This window comes from Sorex fumeus, unplaced genomic scaffold (assembly GCF_029834395.1).
Source record: "Sorex fumeus unplaced genomic scaffold, SorFum_2.1 ptg000003l, whole genome shotgun sequence".
In the NCBI taxonomy this organism is placed as follows: Eukaryota; Metazoa; Chordata; class Mammalia; order Eulipotyphla; family Soricidae; genus Sorex; species Sorex fumeus.
The window spans coordinates 4,854,029-4,874,994 of NW_026606060.1; the positions used below are offsets into that span (position 1 = coordinate 4,854,029).

General features: G+C 45.0%; 1 protein-coding gene across 1 annotated transcript in view; it reads right to left on the bottom strand.

The window, feature by feature from the left end:
* Nucleotides 1-3,030: 3,030 nt before the first annotated feature.
* SOCS5 (suppressor of cytokine signaling 5) overlaps nt 3,031-20,966 on the bottom strand; it is a 45,553-nt gene continuing 27,617 nt past the window's right edge. Inside the window, exon 2 of the mRNA XM_056116177.1 lies at nt 3,031-7,274. Coding sequence (XP_055972152.1) covers nt 5,658-7,262 — 1,605 coding nt within the window. The 5' untranslated portion in view covers nt 7,263-7,274 and the 3' untranslated portion in view covers nt 3,031-5,657. The remainder of the gene's footprint in view (nt 7,275-20,966) is intronic.

The following is a 20,966-nucleotide window of genomic DNA, read 5'->3' on the forward strand; positions in this document are numbered from 1 at the left end:
GTTACTCTAACCATGAAATTATTGCCTACAAAGCCAGAGAAGGGGCAAGAGTAGAATTTGGAGTTCATCATCTGAAAGTGATTTAAGACATACCAACACCATTTACTCTCTCTACATGTTATGTCTTTATTTTTAAAATTTTGATTGTTATAGATGCAATAAAAGATAGCAGCACTGTCCTCCGTTGTTCATTGATTTGCTTGAGCGGGCCCAGTAACATCTCCATCGTGAGACTTGTTGTTACTCTGTTTGGTATATCGAATATGTCACGGGGAGCTCGCCAGGCTCTGCCGTGCGGGCGAGATACTCTTGGTAGCTTGCTGGGCTCTCCAAGAGGGGTGGAGGAATCGAACCCTCTGGGTCGGCCGTGTGCAAGGCAAACGCTCTACCCGCTATGCTATCACTCAGTATAAGTTACCTCTGGAAGAATGGAACATATATATATGTTTTTTAGGGGAGTGCTTATTCTAATAATCTTAAAGGAATTCCTAATATTACACACTGAACTTGTATTTCTCATGTAATTTGCACTAAAAAAAAAACCTGCATGGGAAGACTGGCACCCAAATTGACACTGTTCAAGTTTTTAAGTTCAGAGTTCGTATTCTAAATCTTTTTGGGAAGGAAATAGTCTAGTGAAAGTATATAGATTAAAATCTACCGAGGGTGGGGGTGGGGGGTCTCAGCAGCTGGAAGTTCCTGCGTTGCAAGCAGTTCAGCGTCACCCACATGGACAACCGTACGGTCTTCGTTGGTTCTGTTTGGGACTCCTGGCTTCCCCCAGTGTGAAGCCCAGTCAGCAGCTCAGGGGAGTGTGCAAGCACTGCCACCAGGTGTGACCCAGGTAAGTACCACAACCAAGCGCACATCACCCCCAGTCATTCCAACTGCTGTAAGAGGAGGCAAAACTCTTGAAAATGAAATGGACAGCATCTTGATCTGCCCAAGGGGAATATTGTCGTGAGCACTTCCTGTCCCAAAGCGGTTCTTAACTTCATGCAAAATCTCTAGCTGTTGCTAACTGGTGTCAGTGTTTTTAAATATCTGGATTGTGACTTCTCACCCAGAGGACAAGTGTTCTTGTGTTGTCCCCTTATCACCGTCCTACCACGTAACAGAGCAGAATGCCCTGCTCCACCCCTTAACATCTTCCAGTGGTTTTACTGTAACACTCATATAATCCAAACTCCAAATACGCTTACATGGTCGAGTATTTCCAGTCCATAAGACTATGATGCGAATTCCCCCGAGTCGTGGATCCCTCCCCAGGCATTCTCTCAGTATGTAAGTTCACTCCTATTCTGCCACATTGTCTCACCGTTCATCAAAATGTTCCTTTTTGATCTCAGAGGCCCTTCTCATCATCTAAGGTCATTATTCCCCAACGCCCCTTAACTTGATCTTACACTCTAGTATGCATGCCTCGAAACTAAAATAGCGACTGGTTTGTGAATCTTCATATTCACACACTCATGTTGGATGATTACAAAATCTATGCAACTCAAATTTACCGGGCATGAAAATATTTCTCCAACTAGTCATACTTTATAACGTCAACCCTTCTAGCTGCATGCTCGGCCCCCACCCCAAACCTCCCACAAAAATTCCACCCCCCAACTTCACTAAAACGTGTCTTTTAAAAAGACTAAGTTCTCTATTGGTTGTTTCAAAAATCAGAAAAAAAGCCTGGGTCTCACAAGCACACCGTGAGAACTGAATCTGTTCCCTCTGAAAATGATTTCAGTGAATTTTATCTAGGTGAGACCCTAAGTGTTGAGGAACAGAATGTGGAAGGAATCGCGAGCCACGTGCCCTGCTGTGTAAGAGGTGGAAGCACAACTGTGCATCTTTCTGCATCTGTCCTAGAAGAGGGCTGATGCAGAGCGGCTTTGACTCTATGCAAAAAGCATCTTTGTTACAAAAGAAAAAAAAAAAGAAAAGAGAGATCCAAGTCTCCTACTTTTGCATGAGAGTCCTTTGTTTAAACCTAAGATTCCTTTGTTCGATATGGCAAGACCCACCCATACTGGGTTATAGTGTCAGGAAGCTTGAGATGAAGATTAACAGCAACCAGCCCAAAATATCAAATAAAAGTACTTGTAAACTTTGAATTTTGTCCAAATGAAGTTCAGAATTCAAGCATCAAGTTTAGCAATTTTGTGTAAACTTCCAGAGAGACAGTTTGTGGAGCATGACTGAGGCTCAATTCTTGCGTGAGAAATATAAATTAAATTATAGTATGTATTTAAACCAAACTGCTTAAGAAAAACAAACAACCACACTTTTTGAAGTGGGGGGGGGGGGAGGCGAACCTGGCAGTGCTCAGGGCTTACTCCTGTCTCTGTGCTCACTCCCGGTGGGCTTAGGAGACAATAGAAGATGCTGTGAACTGAACCCAGTTTAGCAGTGTGCAAGACAAACACCCTGTCTGCTGTACTATGGGTCTGGCAACGAAAATTTTTTTATTGAGTTGAGGCAGAATGAATTTCTAGATCAATGCTTTTTCTATGTAAGTTAATACAAATGAGTAGAAAGACTCAACATTAGATGCAGATCATTAAAACTGAACGACATAAGGATAACAGAGATGTAAATTATTTTCTTTTTGGCCACGTCTATGCTCAGGGCATACTCTGTTAGGGCTTGGGGGATAATATGTAGTGAGAATGATCAAGCCTAGGTTGGCCACATGCAAGGTGAGTGCCTCACCACTGTACTCTCTGGCCCCTTTATTTTAATTTTTTCTACACCCAACAATGCTCAGGGGTTATTCCTGGCTCTGCACTCAGGAATTAATCCTAGCGGGCTCAGGGGACATATGGGCCTTTGGGGCTTGAACCAGAATCAGTCCATGAAAGGCTAATGCGCTAGCTGCTGTACTATCTCTCTGGATTTAAAATCCCTCTGATTTTAAATCCAACGGCAGTATTAGTGTTTATGGTTATATCATGAATGAAAACTGTCCGCGTGCAGTCATCTCCATTCACTGAGACAACGTCCAGGAAAGGATGAGAATGATGTGAACCAGAACCATCTTTCTTTAGCTTTAATACTCCACTATGATGGTGTGTCCAGTCCACAGTTCCAAAGAATGTCCTGGTTCATATTAAATTGCACTTCAAAAACACCATGAAATCACCAATGAAGTTGACAGGCCACAATAGGATTCAAAAAACACACAGTGAGTTAGACTGAGGTGCAAGTTCATGCTGGTGATTCTTCTTTTTGAAAATGTAAGCCACTAATTCTTTTGAGAAAAATTTTTAACCTAAAGTTTCATATTAATATTACATACAAATTGAAACTTGACTTTTAGCGCAGTGTATACATGCTTACACAAACTCAAATATTTACACATTAAAACAATTTCCATGTAACATATGAAAGTTCTGAAATACATAAAACCACTAATACTTTCTATAAAACTACAATTAGAACATCAATTTGCTACGAGCATATAAAACATCAAGTGCTTTCTTGGAGTTTCAAGTTACCTCTTTAAAACAAGATCTCGTTTGCATATAGAGTCCTTCTCCAATAATCATATGGACTTTTTATTTTCCAAGAGGTTTATTTTCCAGGTACATTATAAGCTCAAGAAAACAGACCCAACAATTATGCAATATAATTATGTCGTAACAACTTAATTGCACATTTGCTTTAAAGTAGGTTTGGATGAAGTTCTCAAACACTTTGGTATATGTTCTTCAGGGACTTCCATTAGAAATAATAGGAACTGAAGTCCCTTCAATCCCCATTTTGCTTTAAAATGGACACATCTTTGGTAAAAGTTCTACATTTTGGGCATTTATTAGTTAAAATGGTCCCCTAACCGGTAAGTGGTGCTGATGCTGTCATTAGTACAGTTAACTTGTTTCGGATGCAGTGAGAAGTACGAGATTCATTTACTCTAGCCTATCACTGTTAGTCTCACTTTCACTGAGAGCAGAGAAATCAATCGACGTGGCCAATGTTTCTGCTCTCTGTGATAAACTGGACTGTACAGTAATTTGAAGTAATTACACATACTGCTCCACAGTATATGGGATTAAGTTCACTTCCTTGGAATTAGTCAAATAACAGACTGTACAGTAATTCTGCATTAATTATAGTAGGTTGTCAGGTAATGCTTGCTTAAAAACCCCAAACCATTTACAAGAGAAATTGTTGCAAATGTATAAAACAGCAGATATACAAGGAGAACACCAAACATACTTTATTAGCACAAAAAAGCAGCCATAACAAGGCACAGCAAGCAGAAACGCACATTAGCAGTCCAAGAGTTAGTGTTGCATACAAATATAGCTTTTCTTTCTTGTAGCCTTGGCAATAGCCATCAGGGTATAAAGTACCTTTCTGGAGCAGCAGGTAAGGGAACTAAGGAGCACTCACCAGAGGTACAAACACATTTTAGAAAAGACACAGAACGGATTTGACTGCCGTAGTGCAAATGTCTAAGACAGAACTGTAAATGCAGTTCAATACTAAGAAGCAGACACTAGAACTTGGCATTACTTCCAAAAGGGCTCACTCAAGTAGTATTGCCTACTATTCTATTGTGACAAAAAAGCTGCTAAGTAAAGTTATTTACAGACACGTGGATGTACAGTACCTTTTAGATCTGCATATCAGGCTTCAGATTTTCCACTGAAAATGAACTGCACTGAAATTCTATGTAAGCTGTACTTAAGTAATTCAACTATGAGAGTTTACAACGAAGAGAGAAATACTGCCATCCAAATTACTAATTACAGTTTAACAGTAATCTCAACCGTAGCAACCACTGTAGCTGTTATTCTGACTTGTGTGGGCATTTTCTAGTCTCATTTTTCCATGGTTCACAAACTCAGCATGGGCATACAGAAAAAGGTCCACTCTAACAAATCAACAATTAAGACTGCACATGTTAACTTAAACACACACACACACACACACACACACACACACACACACACGGGACTATATTGCAGCAGCTATTCCAAATGTGTTTTAAGTTAAAGCACTTGTTAAAAAAAAACCCAAAAAACAAAAAACAACGCCTAAGGCTGTTAAATAAAATTCTACTACCAACTTTTCTTAAGTCTGAAATTTTAATAACTACTACTCAGAAAACCTGGTTTCCTTAACAAGTACCTTTTGCAGAAGAGAAAGGGAGACTGACTAGAAACTATTATCAACACTTAACTGCACTATGCCCTTATGGCCAAAAAATTGCATTTCCCCCCTCCAGAAAAGGAAGGCAGTCTATTCCTTTTTTTCTTACTTCCAAAGCTTGATTTATTGAAACTATAAACATTACTACTCTACTTTCAGAAGGTTATAGAAAAATTCTTAGAAAAAATAATTTCAAATATTAGTCACACTGTTGAGATCCTCATCCAATATTAATAATTTGTTCTCCAGTAAGAAATAAAATTCTTTGTAGCAAATGCCCCAGAGTTGCCTCAACTACTGCAGCCATCGGAAACCCACCCCTCGGTGACATTTCTGCAGGCTTATCACACCGTCCCCTCATCCTCACACTGTGAGGATGTCTGTGTCTGTCTGGGAGCGCGCAGAGCATGCCTGACAGACACTAACCCCGCGTGCTCGCCGCGCGTGTACTGTGTGGGCACGGGGAGCGGGACGGAGTCCAGGCCCTGGGCGGCCGCCAGCGTTCACTTGGCCTTGACGGGCTCCCGCTCCAGCCAGCGGACCCTGACCTTCTGCTTGTAGTGGTACTCCTTGAGGAAGTCCTGCAGCATGGAAGGGAGCGGCAGCCCGTCAATGCCATCGTAGGTGGTACAGCGGCAGATGACGGCGCGGCAGATGTACTGCAGGCTGAAGGGGAAGGTCCGGTTCAGCGAGATGGTGAGCAACGGCTCGAAGAACATGCAGGAGCTGGGATCTTTGTAATGCTCCAAGAGGCCCGTCACGGTGGAGGAGTGGAAGACGCACGGGTCGTGGGCGTCGAAGCTGAAGTTGTGGTTCCACTGCTCGATGCGGGCGTGCAGGGAGCGGTTGTAGCGGCGGAAGCTGACGGAGAAGAGGTAGTCCTCCTGCGCCGAGTCCCTGAGCAGGAACGTGCCCTCGGGCTTGCCCTCCAGGAGGGCTTCGGCCTCGTAGCGGTCCATCACGCCCCAGTAGCAGGGGTTGCCCGTGATCTGCAGCAGGTCGGGCACCAGGCAGTGGATGTAGTCGATCTGCGTGTGCACCTTCCACGCGCCCTGCCTGCCGGGGTGGCCGTCCCCCAACGCCTGGCGCTGCTTCTGCCTGCGGGACTGCAAGCACAGCGTGGTGGAGTCCCCCTCCGGGTCGCAGCCAGCAGGAGGGGCTGCGCAGCCGTCCCCGCTGATCTCTGTCATCCCCGGAGCTAACTTTGGTCCCAGCTTATACAACGGGTTAACCTGCGCGGTGGCCTCGAACGTATGGATTTGTGCGTTGGGAGGCGGGTCAACCCCTTCCTCGATGCTAAGCCGCCTCCGCTCACGAAGCCGGTCTTCCTCGTCTTCGGTGGAGATCAAGGACGGATCGAACGTATCGAAAAAGGTCGAGTGCGGGCTCACGGGTGCCGTGTGCTGCTTTATGAGGTGCCACTTCTGGGCTAAGTCTGAGCCCGCCGGGAAAGGGCACTTCTCCAGCATCAGCTCGGAGAGGTGGATTTTCCGCCTGTTGGAGAACAGGGGCTTGGCCTGCCTGCTGTAAGTCCTCACGGGGAAGCACAGGCCCACGGTGTCCTGCAGCCGCTGCCTCAGGGAGCGGGCACCCGCCGCCCTGCCTGCTGCGCTGTCCATGTCGTGCAGGGAGCTGACCCCCAGCCGCCGCTCCCTCCGGGGCAGCCCGCCCCGAGTCCTGCCCAGCCCGCGGCCACTGTCCAGCGAGCTCTGCGTCTTTGTAGAACAGGAATGCTTTTTCTTCCCACCCCATGGGGCATGTCGGGAGTAGGAATCTCGGCGTGCGAGTCTCGTTCCTGGGATGACGCAGGGATCGTTATCCTTTTCAATGCTAATCTCCACAATCTGGGGAATTTCCGCAGCGCAGTTCTGGCTTCTCCTCGAAGGATTCTTGGCGGGACTTAGCCCCAGCTGCAAGGCCACGCTTTCCCGGAGGGGGCTGCTTTGCTGCTGGGGGGCCGCGTCCACCACACCCCCCCGCCTCTCCCGGACAGACAAGCAGCGCTGGGAGCTCGGGTCCTTGTTCTCGGGCCGGCTTCCTCCTTCGTGGCCGAACAGATTCTGACACCTGTATTTGAAGTTATTCCACATCTTCCCCACTTTATCCATTGACTATATGAACTAAGGCAAAATAGAAAAAAAGAGAAAAGTCAGTTATTTAGAGTTGTGCGTGAACAGCCAAAACAGCAGTAGTCGCTCCCCTTCTTTCAGTGGTGATGGGTAAGGATTTCGCTACAGGGACAACGCAAACATTTCCTTTGGTAGTCAGGTGGTCACCAGACCCTTGGTCCTCAATTTTCATTTCCTTTCAACAGAATACTCAGAACTCAGGAAAAAGGTTTCACTCAAAAACCTGGGTTTCTTGTGCGCATGCACCCACCTTATTTTATCAACACACTGATTTCTGCCTCCTTACCTGAAAGAATTCAAGTACTACCTCAAATACGACAAAAGGAAAAGTATGTTCTGTATTCAACTTCTTAAAAGCTACAGTTTTGGGGCTACAGATGTAGTACGGCGGGGAGGGCACGTGCCTTGCACACAGCTGAGCCGGGTTCCACCCCTGACCCCCATCTGGTCCCCTAGGCTCCCCAGGAGTGATCTCTGAGCTCAGAGCCAGGCATAGGTCCTGAGCACAGCTAGGTGCAGACCCCAAACAAAACAAAACATTTTACAGTTTAATGTTTTTCAGATTTTAATGTGGCTACTGGAAAATTTAAAGTCACACAGATGGCTGAAGTTCTATTTCTAGTGGATGGTACTAGCCTAGAGCAGAGGGTCAAATAGAGGCTGTGAACTGCTTGTGTGGACATTGAGAATGGCTTTTCTTAACCCTTGTAACGGGGGCCGGAGCAATAGCACAGCTGGTAGGGTGTCTTGCATGTGGCTGACCTGGGTTCGATTCCTCCGCTCTCTCAGGGAGTCTGGCAAGGTACTCGTGGTGTATTCGATATGCCAAAAACAGTAACAAGTCTCACAATGAAGAAGTTACTGATGCCCGCTCGAGCAAACTGATGAACAACGGAAGGACAGTGCTACCCTTGTAACTGGATTTATAAACAAACATAAGCAAGAACCCAGAGAGCGGAGAGAGAGGAAGCTTTGAGGGCTGAGTGGGGGGTCTGACTTCCCTCCTGAGGCCACCGGGTCCCCAGAGCACCACCAGGAGCAACTTCTGATGACTGAGCTGGATGAAGCCCCCAAGCACAAAAAGGTGCCACGCCGTCAACGGTGTCGCCCGCGTAGCAACCTGCTAAGGTGGCCCGGGCCTGGCCCAGGTCCCGCGGGAAAGGGAGGTTCGCGACCTTCGGGTCTATGCCTCCGGCGCCCCCTTTTTCTTATCCTGCTTTGTGTGCTTCTGTGGCACTTTGGTATGTGGCTCTTCTGCATCCCGGATGGAGTTCATAATGGTTGCCTGCCAATTTTACTTATAAGTTAGGTATTTAGAATTAATAAGTAGAAGCTTTGTAGTTATAGTTTGCTTTTAATCATTGTGAAATCTGTAGGAAACTAAGGAGATGTTAGGTTTGACAAAGGTCAGGAGTCATAAGTGAAACCAAACAATAACAGGAGCCAGAAAAACCGCCAAATATTGTGGCTGAAACAATTAGATCCTTAGCATACAGTACAGCCCTTAATTTCAAGCAAGGGTGCCTAACATAAAAGAAAACAATAAGTTACCGTCTGAGAGAATGAGGGACATTGTGAAACCTCTATCCCCCCATACAAAAACTGGTCTAAGTACATACATCCTGGAGTTTATTAACAGAAAAACAAAGTGTTGCAAACCAATATATGGGAAGGTCCGAGACCCTTCCTGGATTGTGATGTGTGGTTAAGACCCTGTCAGATGAAAACATAAGTTGCTGAAGAAAAACAATGATAGAGAACTCTGTAAACAGGGGAACCATGGTTAGACATTAAATCCTGTGTAATCACTGTAAAGAATTCATAGGTAAATGTTTTGTCCTAATTTGAAGCAGGAAGTGTATTAAGAAAGTGTTTTTGTCCCTCGATATTTTTTGGAATATGTCACCAATAAGTGACCACGATATGATGTAATGTCCGATTGTATTCTGGCCCTTTGTTCTATGATTTTGCCTTGACTGTATAAAAAAGGAACTCTGTGCTCAGTAAAATCGCAGCAGCACTCAACCTCACTTGTGTTGGTGTCTGTCTGTCATCGCCGAATCTCCTGCTTTCCTGTAAACCTTCTCCCACGTCCCTCAGCCTGGTGGTTCCCGACCGAGCCAGTCTGCGGCAAAAAGGTCCTGTTCCCCAAATCAAAACAACCCCCAAACAAAACAACCCACCCCCAAACACCCGACAGAAACCGTACGTAGCCGGCCCAACTTAAGATGTTTCCTGATCTGGCTCTTACTCGAAAGTAAGACTATAAACTCTACCAAGGAGGAATCTTCAAAAAGCCTCTCTTCTCTCTGTTTATGATACATTTTGTGACTGTTTGAAGATATTTATCTGACACGTAAATCATACCTCAAGAATGCCTGCCCCAGAAAGCAACCAAACTCGGGCCACTTATCTCCTCAGACAGCCCTTTGTCGGTTGCACGAACAAGCAGAGCAAGCAGAAACAGCTGTCCCTTTTTGCAAGACATTAACTAACGTGTCTACTTCTGATCTTCCAGGCTGCGCTGTTAGCAAGACGCGAGACTCTGAAGACAGACTTAGGCCTGCTGTCTCCGCGCTCCCGGAGGACGCGGGCTTCCCGGGGCAGGGGACGCTACACGGAAGGCTGTCCCATGGGGAAGGACGCGGACGTCCTCCACAGGAGAGTCCGTGTGAGAATCAAGGAGGCACCCCGATACCTGCGTGCCCGAGGAACACACCCCCAAGCACCGGAAGGGCCACACGGGAGCCGGAACTGAATCTGGGAACGGTAGGACAAGCTCGTGCGCCAGCCCTTCCCCAAACTGAAAAAACTGTACTGACCACGACAGACCATAAATCAGAATTATGGAAAAACTGAGGTCGAACTGCATCAAAATTTACATACGCAGACTGTCAAAACTACTGTCAACAGCCCCTTTATGCCAAACTGTTGATTATAAAATCCCTGTAAGACACTTCAAAATAAGTGAAATCATTCCAGTTCCAGCAATTCTTGTCAATGGTACGTAAGTTTTACTTTTTTTGAGGGGAGTGTCCCCAAATGGTGCTCAGGAGACCTAGAGACCACGCAGGTGATTCCTGGCTCACTGGGCCCGGGCTTCACACCAGGCCTGTGGATGCGGGGTGGGGGGGGGTGTAATTAGGTCACCTAGGAGGGCTGGAGTGGAGATGTATGGGGGGGACCATGTGGTACAGGGATCAAACAGGGCTTGGTCACAGGGAGAACAAGCACTGTGTGTGCTCTCGCGCGCGCTCTCTCTCTGGACCCCTTGATCCATGATTTAAAGAAATAAACAAAATCCAACAGGTCTGGGCCTCATGCCCCCAGAAGTGAAGTGAAAGGCTGTGACCCAGAAGCAGCTGCCCTGCCCTACTGCCCAGCCATCTGGCCAGCACTTCTTCTTTCCTGAGACCCCGCCCTTGTTCTGGCCCACTGCTCTGGGGCCGTGGCCCCCAGGAACCTTTCACGTAAGCTTCCCCATGGAATATCCTGGAGGCCAAAGGGGAGGCCTCATACCCCAATTAAGAAACGCTGATCCAGACTCCTGGGCCATGGCCGTTATCTTTCCAACAGACAGTTGTTCAGTTACTGTAACCAGAGTAGGAACACATTTAGAAGGCTGATACTGATGTGACTGATACTTTAGTGTCATTTCAGCAACTTCTAGAAAGATAATATGCACTCGACCAACCCGGGTTCAATTCCCAGCATCCCATATGGTCCCCTGAGCACTGCCAGGGGTAATTCTTGAGTGCAGAAACAGGAGTAACCCCTGTGCATCGTCGGGGATGATCTAAAAAGCAAAATAAATAAATAAAGATCATTAAAAAAAATAAACGTTATTCCAATATGTCACTGCATGATCTAGATTACTCATACTGTTTTGGGATACGAAGTGGTCCTGTGATTTAATTTTGGCATTTCCGCGGACATAGTGCTCTGAAACAGCAGACCCTGTCCCCGTGAACTGAGAGCAACGTGCAGCCACTGCTGCAGACTATTGGACGTCCACTCGGGGTAAGTCACACTTTCACTGACTGAGGTTAGCGTCTCAGTCTGGCCCTGCAACTTACTATTGTCATTAGGCCACTTAACTGTTAATTACCCTAGCAAAATGTGGGGTGCGGGTGGGGAAAACTGGGCTGAGTAACTTGGAATTCCTTCAGAGAGAGTCATCTCAGAATGCCCAGGAGAGTGGCACAACGTCTGAGTGGTAACAAGAGGCTCAAAGGGCTCGGGTGCGTGTGTGCGTGTGGGAGCCCCCCACCGCCCCCCGTCTGCTCCCTGGCACAAGATCGCCTGAGCACTGAGACCTGAGCAGCCCCCCATGCACTGCTGTGCCCCACCCCCTCTCAATAAGAAGAAAAAGAGTTACTTATTGAATTAACCACATGAGAGAATAAAGTTTTAAAAACTGGGAAAAATATCACAAAGACCTACAAGGACTCCAAACTTAGAATTAACCAGATGGATCTAAATTCTTGTTTTACTAAAAAAAAGGAAAAAAATCAAGCTGAAAAATATGAGATGATACATGTGTGTATAGTTTTTTTTTTTTGAGGGGGGGAGAATACAAGAAGCAATGTAGAGAACTAGGAGATAAGCAGCACGACAGAAGGGCAATAAAGAAACAAAGACACTCTCCATGAAAAGGTTCTGGTCCCTTAAACAAATAACTGGCAGTAGAACAAGCAGTTGTCTTATTTTGTTGTTTTGGAGTCATACCTCATGGTTTGGTGGGGGTTGGAGGACAGACGGACGTATGGTGCTTGAGATCAAACTGGGGTTGGCTGCCTGCAAGGCACGAAGACCTTTATCCCAGTACCATCTCTGTGACCCCTGCAGTTATACTTTTAAAGGTAAAATAGAAATATTAACAGCATGCATCCCTATTGAGATTGCTTGCTTTACTAGACTTCATCGACTGCTGATAGTGACAGAAGTAGGTACGAGGCCTTCCACAACTGACTAATATTTTAAGTAGGGCCAGGAGAGAGTGGCACAAAATATGAGTAATAAAAAGGAGCTATAAGAGCTATGACCTCATTTAAAGGCTGATGGGCAAGGAAGACTTTTCTTTAAAGGGCTATTTCAAAATTCTGTTCTGAAAGATGAGCACGAAGGCGTAAGAACTGTGTTCTCTAGGCAGAGGGGAAGAGCATTTCCGAAGGCTCTGAGGCAGGAAGGAGCAAGAACAGCAATGGCTGAAGTTGGCTCACCTCAGCAGTGAGAGGGAGCACCATGGAAAGAGGAAGGCCAGGCTGCTTGCACCCCAGGGTATTGTGGGGCCACGTCAGTGAGTCAGGGTCCTGACGGTGGAGATGCGCATAAGATGCCTGGGAGTAAAATCTACGGGACTGAGCACTGACTGGAAATGGGGAAAGAGGAGGGGAGGCTTCCCAAACTACTACCAAATGTCTGGCTTTAGCAGATGTGCAGAAAGAGCTACTATTTAAGAGATAAGAAAATAAACAGCAGTTTCGGGAAGTGAGGGACTGGAGTAAGTTCGATTTAGAAACACCCAAGTGAGGGCTCATTAGTCCATTAGTGTATATTTATATAACGGACTGCGGGAACGATGAACTAGTTTCTTGCATCTCCACGCACAAATCCTAAACAATGCTGAAAGAAATGACAGATAAATATAAGTCAATTTACTTTGTAAACCCTAGAACAGATTGTTTAGGTATATATACACGTATCTAGTAAAAATATAAAAACCAAGGAAAAGGTTACTTGTTGTGGGGGGTAGGTGGGGGGGGGGGGAGAGAGAGAGAGAGAGAGAGAGAGAGAGAGAAAGAGAGAAAGAGAGCATGCACATTAGGAAAAGGCATATAGGAAGATTCTAAAACACTGGTAATCTGCTTAAATTGGTAACAACTCTCGGGGTTATAAAAAAAATTTTTAAAAAGTCACTGGTAATTTTCTTAGTCTGGGTAATCAGTACATGATTTCTGTTTAGACTGCACTTAAAATTTTATATATTCTTTCCTGTATATAACGCATAATGCAATTTAAAAATTATAGAGGCTACATCTTGACCACCATGGGAACTAATGACCAAATATTAACCTAAAAATCACTAGAAAAATAAAAAGCTTTCATAACTTTAAGATAAAAAGAAATTTACAACTGAAAATTATAAAATATAGAATTATAAAATTTAGAAACCGCATATTAGTATTTGAAAAATTTTTTTTCCGCATGGCAATTTGGTGGTATTTATCAAAATCCTCTTAAAGTTAAAATGACAGAGCCTATGATAGCTGGCAATGTTAAATAAACAAAATAAAAAACCCTTAACTAACAATAAAAGCAACAGTGGGTATAAAGGATACAGTTCTGGGGCAGAACACTTGCCTTGTATCATCTATGATGCACAGGGTTCAATTCCCAACACTTACAAGAAACGAACAAACAAAAAGAACACTGGAAGACCAGAACACTGTTCTCTAATGCAACAGAGGTCAGGCAAACTTCTTTTCCTAAAAGTGTGATACAGTTTAGTAAATATTTAAGGTTTTGTGAGCCATGAGTTCTCTTGGACCTCTGGTTCCAGCCACAGCCATGCTTAAGACCACTCTCCACACGTTCGGACGAGCCTCACGCAGGAAGGAACCAGCAGAGGAACCCAGGTGTGCGGGACCCGGGGTGTAGATCTCCAAGCCTGCTCGGATTGGGACTGGGCCTCGTCCACCCAGATCCCCCATCTTCCAGTCTGTAGGCGTTACACCCACCAACTGCCCCCCCATGTAATCCCATCAAAGGCCAAGACCCAGAGACTATAAAACTCTGTTCCCGGAAGCACGCAGCCACATTTGCGGCTGAGCCACATCTTATTATCTAGTTCTTACTCTGGAGAACCGGGCAGGCTACCAAAGTATCCTGCCCACACGGCAGAGTCTGGCAAACTCCCCGTGGAGTATTCAATATGCCAAAAAATGTAACAATGATGGGTCTCATTCTCCTGACCCTGAGATTTTAAAAAGTGCCACATTCGAGGCTCTTGACAGAATAGAATAGAATAGGGGAGCCTCTATCAAGAGCCTGGAACCTGGCACTTTTTAAAATTTCAGGGCGAGGACGAAGGAGACGTTACTGGGGCCTGCTCGAGGCAATGGATGAACAACAGGATGACAGTGATACAGTGATACAGTGACTTCTCTAAAGTAACCACTAAACGCTGCCACTGGAGTCTGAAGGAAGCCATAAAATCCGCCATGTTTAAAGCACATTTTGACATATATTACATACAATACTTTATCTGAACTGACAATTAAAATTTTAAGTTTTATGTACAAATAAAAATGAAATCTATATTTAAAGTTGAAAAATGTATATTCTACTCCTAACCCACAAAAACTAGGGGGAGGCCTGATATGAGTCATGGCGCACAGTTTGCCAGATTACATGTACTACTAACATGGAATTTTGATTCTATGGGCCTATTTGGAGAAATGATATTTGGGGGCAGGGGGTGCATACCCGATGGTGCTCCCGAGACTGTGGTACCTCGGATAGAACAGGCCAGCAAGATGCAAAGCAAACGTCCTACCTCTCTCTCCGAAACATTAGCTGCAAAATGCATAAAGGTTAGAGGTTGGTCACTACAAGCCTAGAGAAGAATTAGAAATGCTACATAAACATACAAAACCAAACATTTACCTCTCAGTAACACTACGATTCATGGCATTTCATTACTCCATAACACTTTTTCTAGTTTGGTGACTATATTTACATAAAGTCTCTTTGATGTGAAAGCTATATAAATAATCTTGTATATTTAAAAAAAAGTCCTTTATGTCTGTGGTTAGAATTCCTCTTATTTATTCAAAAGTATATCTTCTATTTCTTTTTGCACACCAAAGGAAACGCTATAACTCAGAAGAGGACACTAAGGGTCACTGTTAAGTTTAAACGCCCCCAGGACAACTGAATAATTCACTTTCTCATGAGAAAGCCAGCATCTGAAATGTGTAACCCCACCCACTAGTTCTTGCATTTTACTTATATACTTCTAACTTTTAGTGTCATCCACGAAGGTGATCCATGATGTAAAAATCTTGTCCCACCATCCAGCCCCCAATCACCTGAAGAGACATTGTCTGCCGCTTAGTAAGGGAAGCAAACTTTTTTAAAAAGGGCAAAGGCATGCGATTATAGGGGTCGGAGGCAAGCAGAGGAGGCTAAATTCCAGTCTCAACACTGAAGAATATGGTGCACCCATGCATGTATTTCTTTATATTTATGAAGATAAATTTGCTACTCTGAGGTAAGGTGAGGATAATACTGCTTATACCTCAGGGGTTGTGAGAATGAGAAGCGGGACCTACAAAGCCAAGGCCATAAGCACACAGGGGACACTTAAAAGGCTTTAGAAATGTTACTGTACTATCTAGCAGAAATCTTGAACTCAAAAAAAAATTCTTCATCTCAGTTCTGGGTTGTGCCATAAATGTCATTATCTTCCTCTCTACAATACCCGGCAGACCCAAATCACTGAAACCTACGACTTCCCAGGGAACACACAGGATTTCACGGTTCCACAGCATATCTAGGACCTAAACAAAGCAGGAACAAGGCCCAACAACAAAGGCCTCTATTTCTTTTTTTGGCTTTAAATTATTTTTTTGTCTAGAAAACAGTCATGTTAAAAATTTTAACATATAGATACTGCACAGCAGAAGTTAGAAATCGTAACACGTTGTATTTACTTTTCTAGAGAGAAAATATCCATGCAATATACCAACAGATATATACTGCTCACTGAAGTGTTTCCGACCTTGCCAGCATCACTGGCAGACTGGAGTGAAGTCAAGGAACAAACATGTGCCTTAACTTTGAAGAGTCCTAAAAGCAAGTCCAAGAGCTCAGTCTCAGTCCTTACACTGAAAAATAAGAATAATCACCCCTCTCTTACTCATGAGGTTTAAGAGGATAACGTGACATAAGGTAATCAGAGCTGAATATATCACTATAAGTATAGCTGAAAATATGGACTGAGCACACAATGATAGCTGTTACATGACCAATTGAAGGTGAATGCAGGTCCATGTTGATAATAGCACAAACCAAGTGCTTTTGTATCCAGGGCGATTTTTTAGGAAAGCTGGCTTTTCCTTCATCTCCCACCTCAAGAGAGCCACTTCTGTTAGGGAAACCAAGCAACTTTACTGAAAACGGAAAGTGTTGTTAGTATTGTGAGTACTGCCTAATAGAATATGCCTCCCAAAGCACAGGGTTACCTACCCCTCCCACAAATGTCCCCAACACCAAAAGGCAAGCCAACAACAAAACAAAATAAGTCTCAATCAAGGAACTTGGTGGATCAATCAAATGGCTGGCCTTAATCCAGAAGGGTTCCGTGTTTGAAGGAGGGCGAATACTACAAGGATTACTCAGTTACCGCAGGGAAGGAGGGCTCAGCATTTTTCAGCCCTGCAGTTTAGTATGGCAAAATAGAATAGCACAAGTAGGCCCCCAATAAAATGGCTTTGTTTTAGTTTGGGGGCCGGCAGTGCTCAGGACTTCCTCCTGGCTCTGCTCTACCCGCATAATCAAAATTAATTCTTTTGGAAAGGTATTTGGGAGGGAAACTGGAAGCAGGTAAATAAGGACACCTCTAAAGGAAACTCGAAGGTCAGGAGAACGTCAAAGGTACACACTAGGGATCCAAGTGACTCACCACAGTTCGGGCTTATATAATCACATGCAACATCAACGGGTGCTGAGGGGCAGCGGGCGCCTTGCTGGGAACTGAACTCAGCGTGCCGGTTCAGCCATCTCCCCCGGTTCTTAATGATCAAAATGGGGCCAACAGAAAAACCTCCATATTTTAAGGGAAATGAAATAAATCCCCTAAGTATCAAAAGCTGGGAAACAAGGGGACAGGATGATTAAAAACTGTATTGACTTTAACATTTAGTGATCCTAGAAGAGGAAGACATCCTAAGACTCACGCTCTCAACCGGAAATGCTTCAAATCCTTTCCTCTATACATATTTACTCTAACACGAGCCGCAGTTTAAGTAAACTTTATTCTTTGGACACTAAGTGCACACAGGAGCTTGGAAACTGCAAGTTTACCCGAGGGTGTGTGTGTGTGGGGGGGGGGGGGGGCGACGGAGGGACAAGTGCTCCCTGTGTCTCAGCCGATCACGGAGCAGAGAGCAGAGACCGGACCCTTCACCAGCACAGCAGCCGAGGTCAGGGGCGGCACCGACACGTGCAGGAGAGAGGGCAGAGGGAGAACAAGCAGCAAAGGACTCACAAGGACGAGACCACTATCCATTAAAACACTCGGGAGAAAAATGGCTAGAAAAATGTAAATTTCCAAAACTGACTCAAGAAGAAAGAAATCAATACTCCATAACCTCTGGCCACTCGGAATCATAATTAATCAGATCGGCACAGGTCAGAAGCCACCCGGACAAGTGTCATAGGAAGAGCTCAAATCTGACAATGAGGATTTCTAATCATGGATGGCTAGAATGAGAAGTCAAAGTCCAGAGAGGTGTGACAGCCAGTAATAAGCACGAAAATGCAATTTAAAGACACACAACAAAGAATATAAAAGGTAGGACGACAGACATTCCTTTCACATAAGTTAGCAAGATTCCTATTTTCCCTTGTTACAGAAAGTCACCTCTATTTATTAAATTTAAATAGAACAGAGAACAAGCAGATAAAAGATTCAAAAGGGAGGAGACCACGATCAATTAAAACATTCAGGGAAAAAGTGGTTAGATCCTCAGATGTCAATCCTTAGAATCCCATCACTCCAGCAGGAGGGGGTGCAACTCTTGGGGAGCTGCTGGTGGGCTGTGCTGGATACTCATCCTTAGTGAGTGCTCCAAGACCCTGAGCCCAACTCCCTCCACCTTACTGTGAGCATTCAGTCTCATCACCATCCGAGCTAGTATGAAGACCAGTAGTCTCTAATCTACACCTTACTCATTCTAAGGGACTGAAAAGTACTGATTCTGGGACACTGGTGGTGGGAAATGTACACTGGGGAAGGGACGGGTGCTGGAACACTGTGTGACTGAAACCCAGTCATGAACAGTTTTGTGACTGTGCATCTAATCATGATTCAATTAAAACTGAATTCAATTCATATATATATATATGTATATATATATATATAAAGAACTCAGTAAAGAACACAAGAAACACCATCTCAATGCTAGAAAACACTGAAAATCAAAAAATTCCTAAAAATCACTCAGGAGGGTCGGAGAGATGGCTCAAGTGACTGGCGTGTATGCAGCAGGCAGGGATGCAATCCCTGACACGGCCTGGGCTGCCACACCCCCGGCAGTGCCCTACCTGATCACTCAGTAAACTATAACCTGTATATTTTATCGGTCACTCTGCACTGTGTGTCGTGCTATCACTAGTGTCACTCACACAGAGAGAAACGACAAGTACCAGGCAAACGAGAGAAAGCGAAGCATGAGCAGCGTGTTACCAACACCTCAGGTCTCCTGAGCGACAGCCAAGAAGCCATCTCCACTCTGGACCCCTCCCCAGCCTGCAGCTCCCCTTCGTTACTGGAACCTACTAGGGCTTAAGGTGATTTGGTTTTTTGCCAAGGTTTTTCTCTTTTCAACTCCAAGCGGGCCATATATCTTATGTCACTTCGAGAGAAAGCCGTCAACATCTGGCACAGCAGCCAGATAAACGTTTCACTAAGGGGGAACATAAGCCATTCTGTTAGGTACCTGAGGCTGGTTCCAATGCGATGGGATGAAACTCCATGGCGGTTATTTCAGCAATTTAAACGGCAGTGTTTGGGAGAGACTGCTCCTTGGCATGGCCTCCTGGAACAACGCCTGACTTCTAAGATGTTGCTCGGTATGCAAGAATCGGTTTGGGGGTTGGTTCTACATGTCCCTATCAATACTGGACAATCTGAAGAAACTTTTACTTACGTGTGTAAGAAAATATGATTTGTGAATGCCATTTAACTAACATGGCATTAGCTTCAGTTGAAATGAAGCTAATGGGGAAACATGATTTAAGAGTTTTACATATATGCAAATTCACAAGAACTTAAGGCATTTGTTTTGAAAACGAGGATCTGCTTCTATCTACCTGCTATGTTTAATATAAATTACCCAATTTATTCCATTTTGCCTTCACTTATTAACAGGTTATTTTCTAAAACCAACCATACTTAACTCATGTATGAGTCACAGGAAGCACACTAGTCCATACATTCTACCCACTTTCCAGGTCACTGATACACCTGAAAAATCTATCTCAATTAGACTATTCCCTCACTAAACCTTAGATTTACTTAGCTTAAAAATTAACTTAAGAAAGACGCAGCTGGGGCTGGAGACATAGCACAGCGGGTAGGGTGTTTGACTTACACGCGGCTGACCCAGATTCGATTCCCAGCATCCCATATGGTCCCCTGAGCACCGCCAGGAGTGACTCCTGAGTGCAGAGCCAGGAGTAACCCCTGGGCATTGCAGGGTGTGACCCAAAAAGAAAAAAAAAAGAATACGCAGCAATGAATCCTGGAAGACAACAGCTCGCCGGACATCTCTCCTCCGGACCCTGGACCCAGCTGATTCTACCGGGGCACCTCAGATGGAGTGGGTGTCCCCTCTCCACCTGCTCCAGATGAAACCCTGGTGGCCACAAACTTTCAGAAGGAAAAACCAGGTACACAGAAACAGGGTCTGAAGATGCCAGGCACATGGCGGGGACAGGGACGGTTTGTCAGTTTGTCCCTTCCCCTTCCCGTCTCCCTGCCCGGGATCCTGGCTGTCACGCCAACAAACTGCCTCTGGACCATATTTAAGCATGCCACCGGCCTTGATCCAGAGACTCACGAATGAATCTCAGATTGGATTAGCTCCCTACAGAGATGTCCCTAAACCCCAATCATTTACATATTTAGAATTCCAGGACCTTTCACAATATTCATTAATAAGCAATAGAAAATAAATTATCTAGAATCTGCCTGTGGCAGGCAGGCTTGAACAGAGGTAGGAAAATATGAAATAAAGGTGGTGGGAAGGTGTAATGGTGGTGGGATTAGTGTTGAAATATTGAATGTAATCAATTAAAGTGAGGAACCTTATGAAAATAAAATTAAAAAAAAATTCATTTAAGGAGAACAATACGCCATAGAGATGCCTCCAGACCCCGAGCCAGGCTGTTTCATTTGAGGAGGAAAGCCGGACAGGGGGCGGGTGAGGCCCCTCCCAGCCCCAACGGACCCAGCCCCAGCAGCCAAAAACCTCTAGAACTCAACTGCCGCCAGGCTCACAGCTGCTCTCCACACACTCGGATGGGCCTCACCCAGGAGTGAACCTATTCCTAGACATCTCATACTTTACACCACTAATATACCAAGAGCAGCGCACCACATTTGATCAGGAAGGCAACCAATCTTAGGGCGAAATATCACTTAATCACTTAACTTCCCGTTAGTCGTCGATTTGCTCGAGCGGGCGCCAGTAACGTCTCCATTTGTCCCTGTCGCGTGCTAGTGTAGCCCAATGGCATCTCTTCGCTCCGGGAACATGGAGGGCCTCAAACCGATCGTTCATGATCTTGACAAAGAAGTCTGACCATCTGGTAGGTGGGCGGCCACGCGGTCTCTTGACATCCCGTGGAATCCAATCAGTAACAGCTCTAGTCCAACGGTCGTCTTTAAATCTC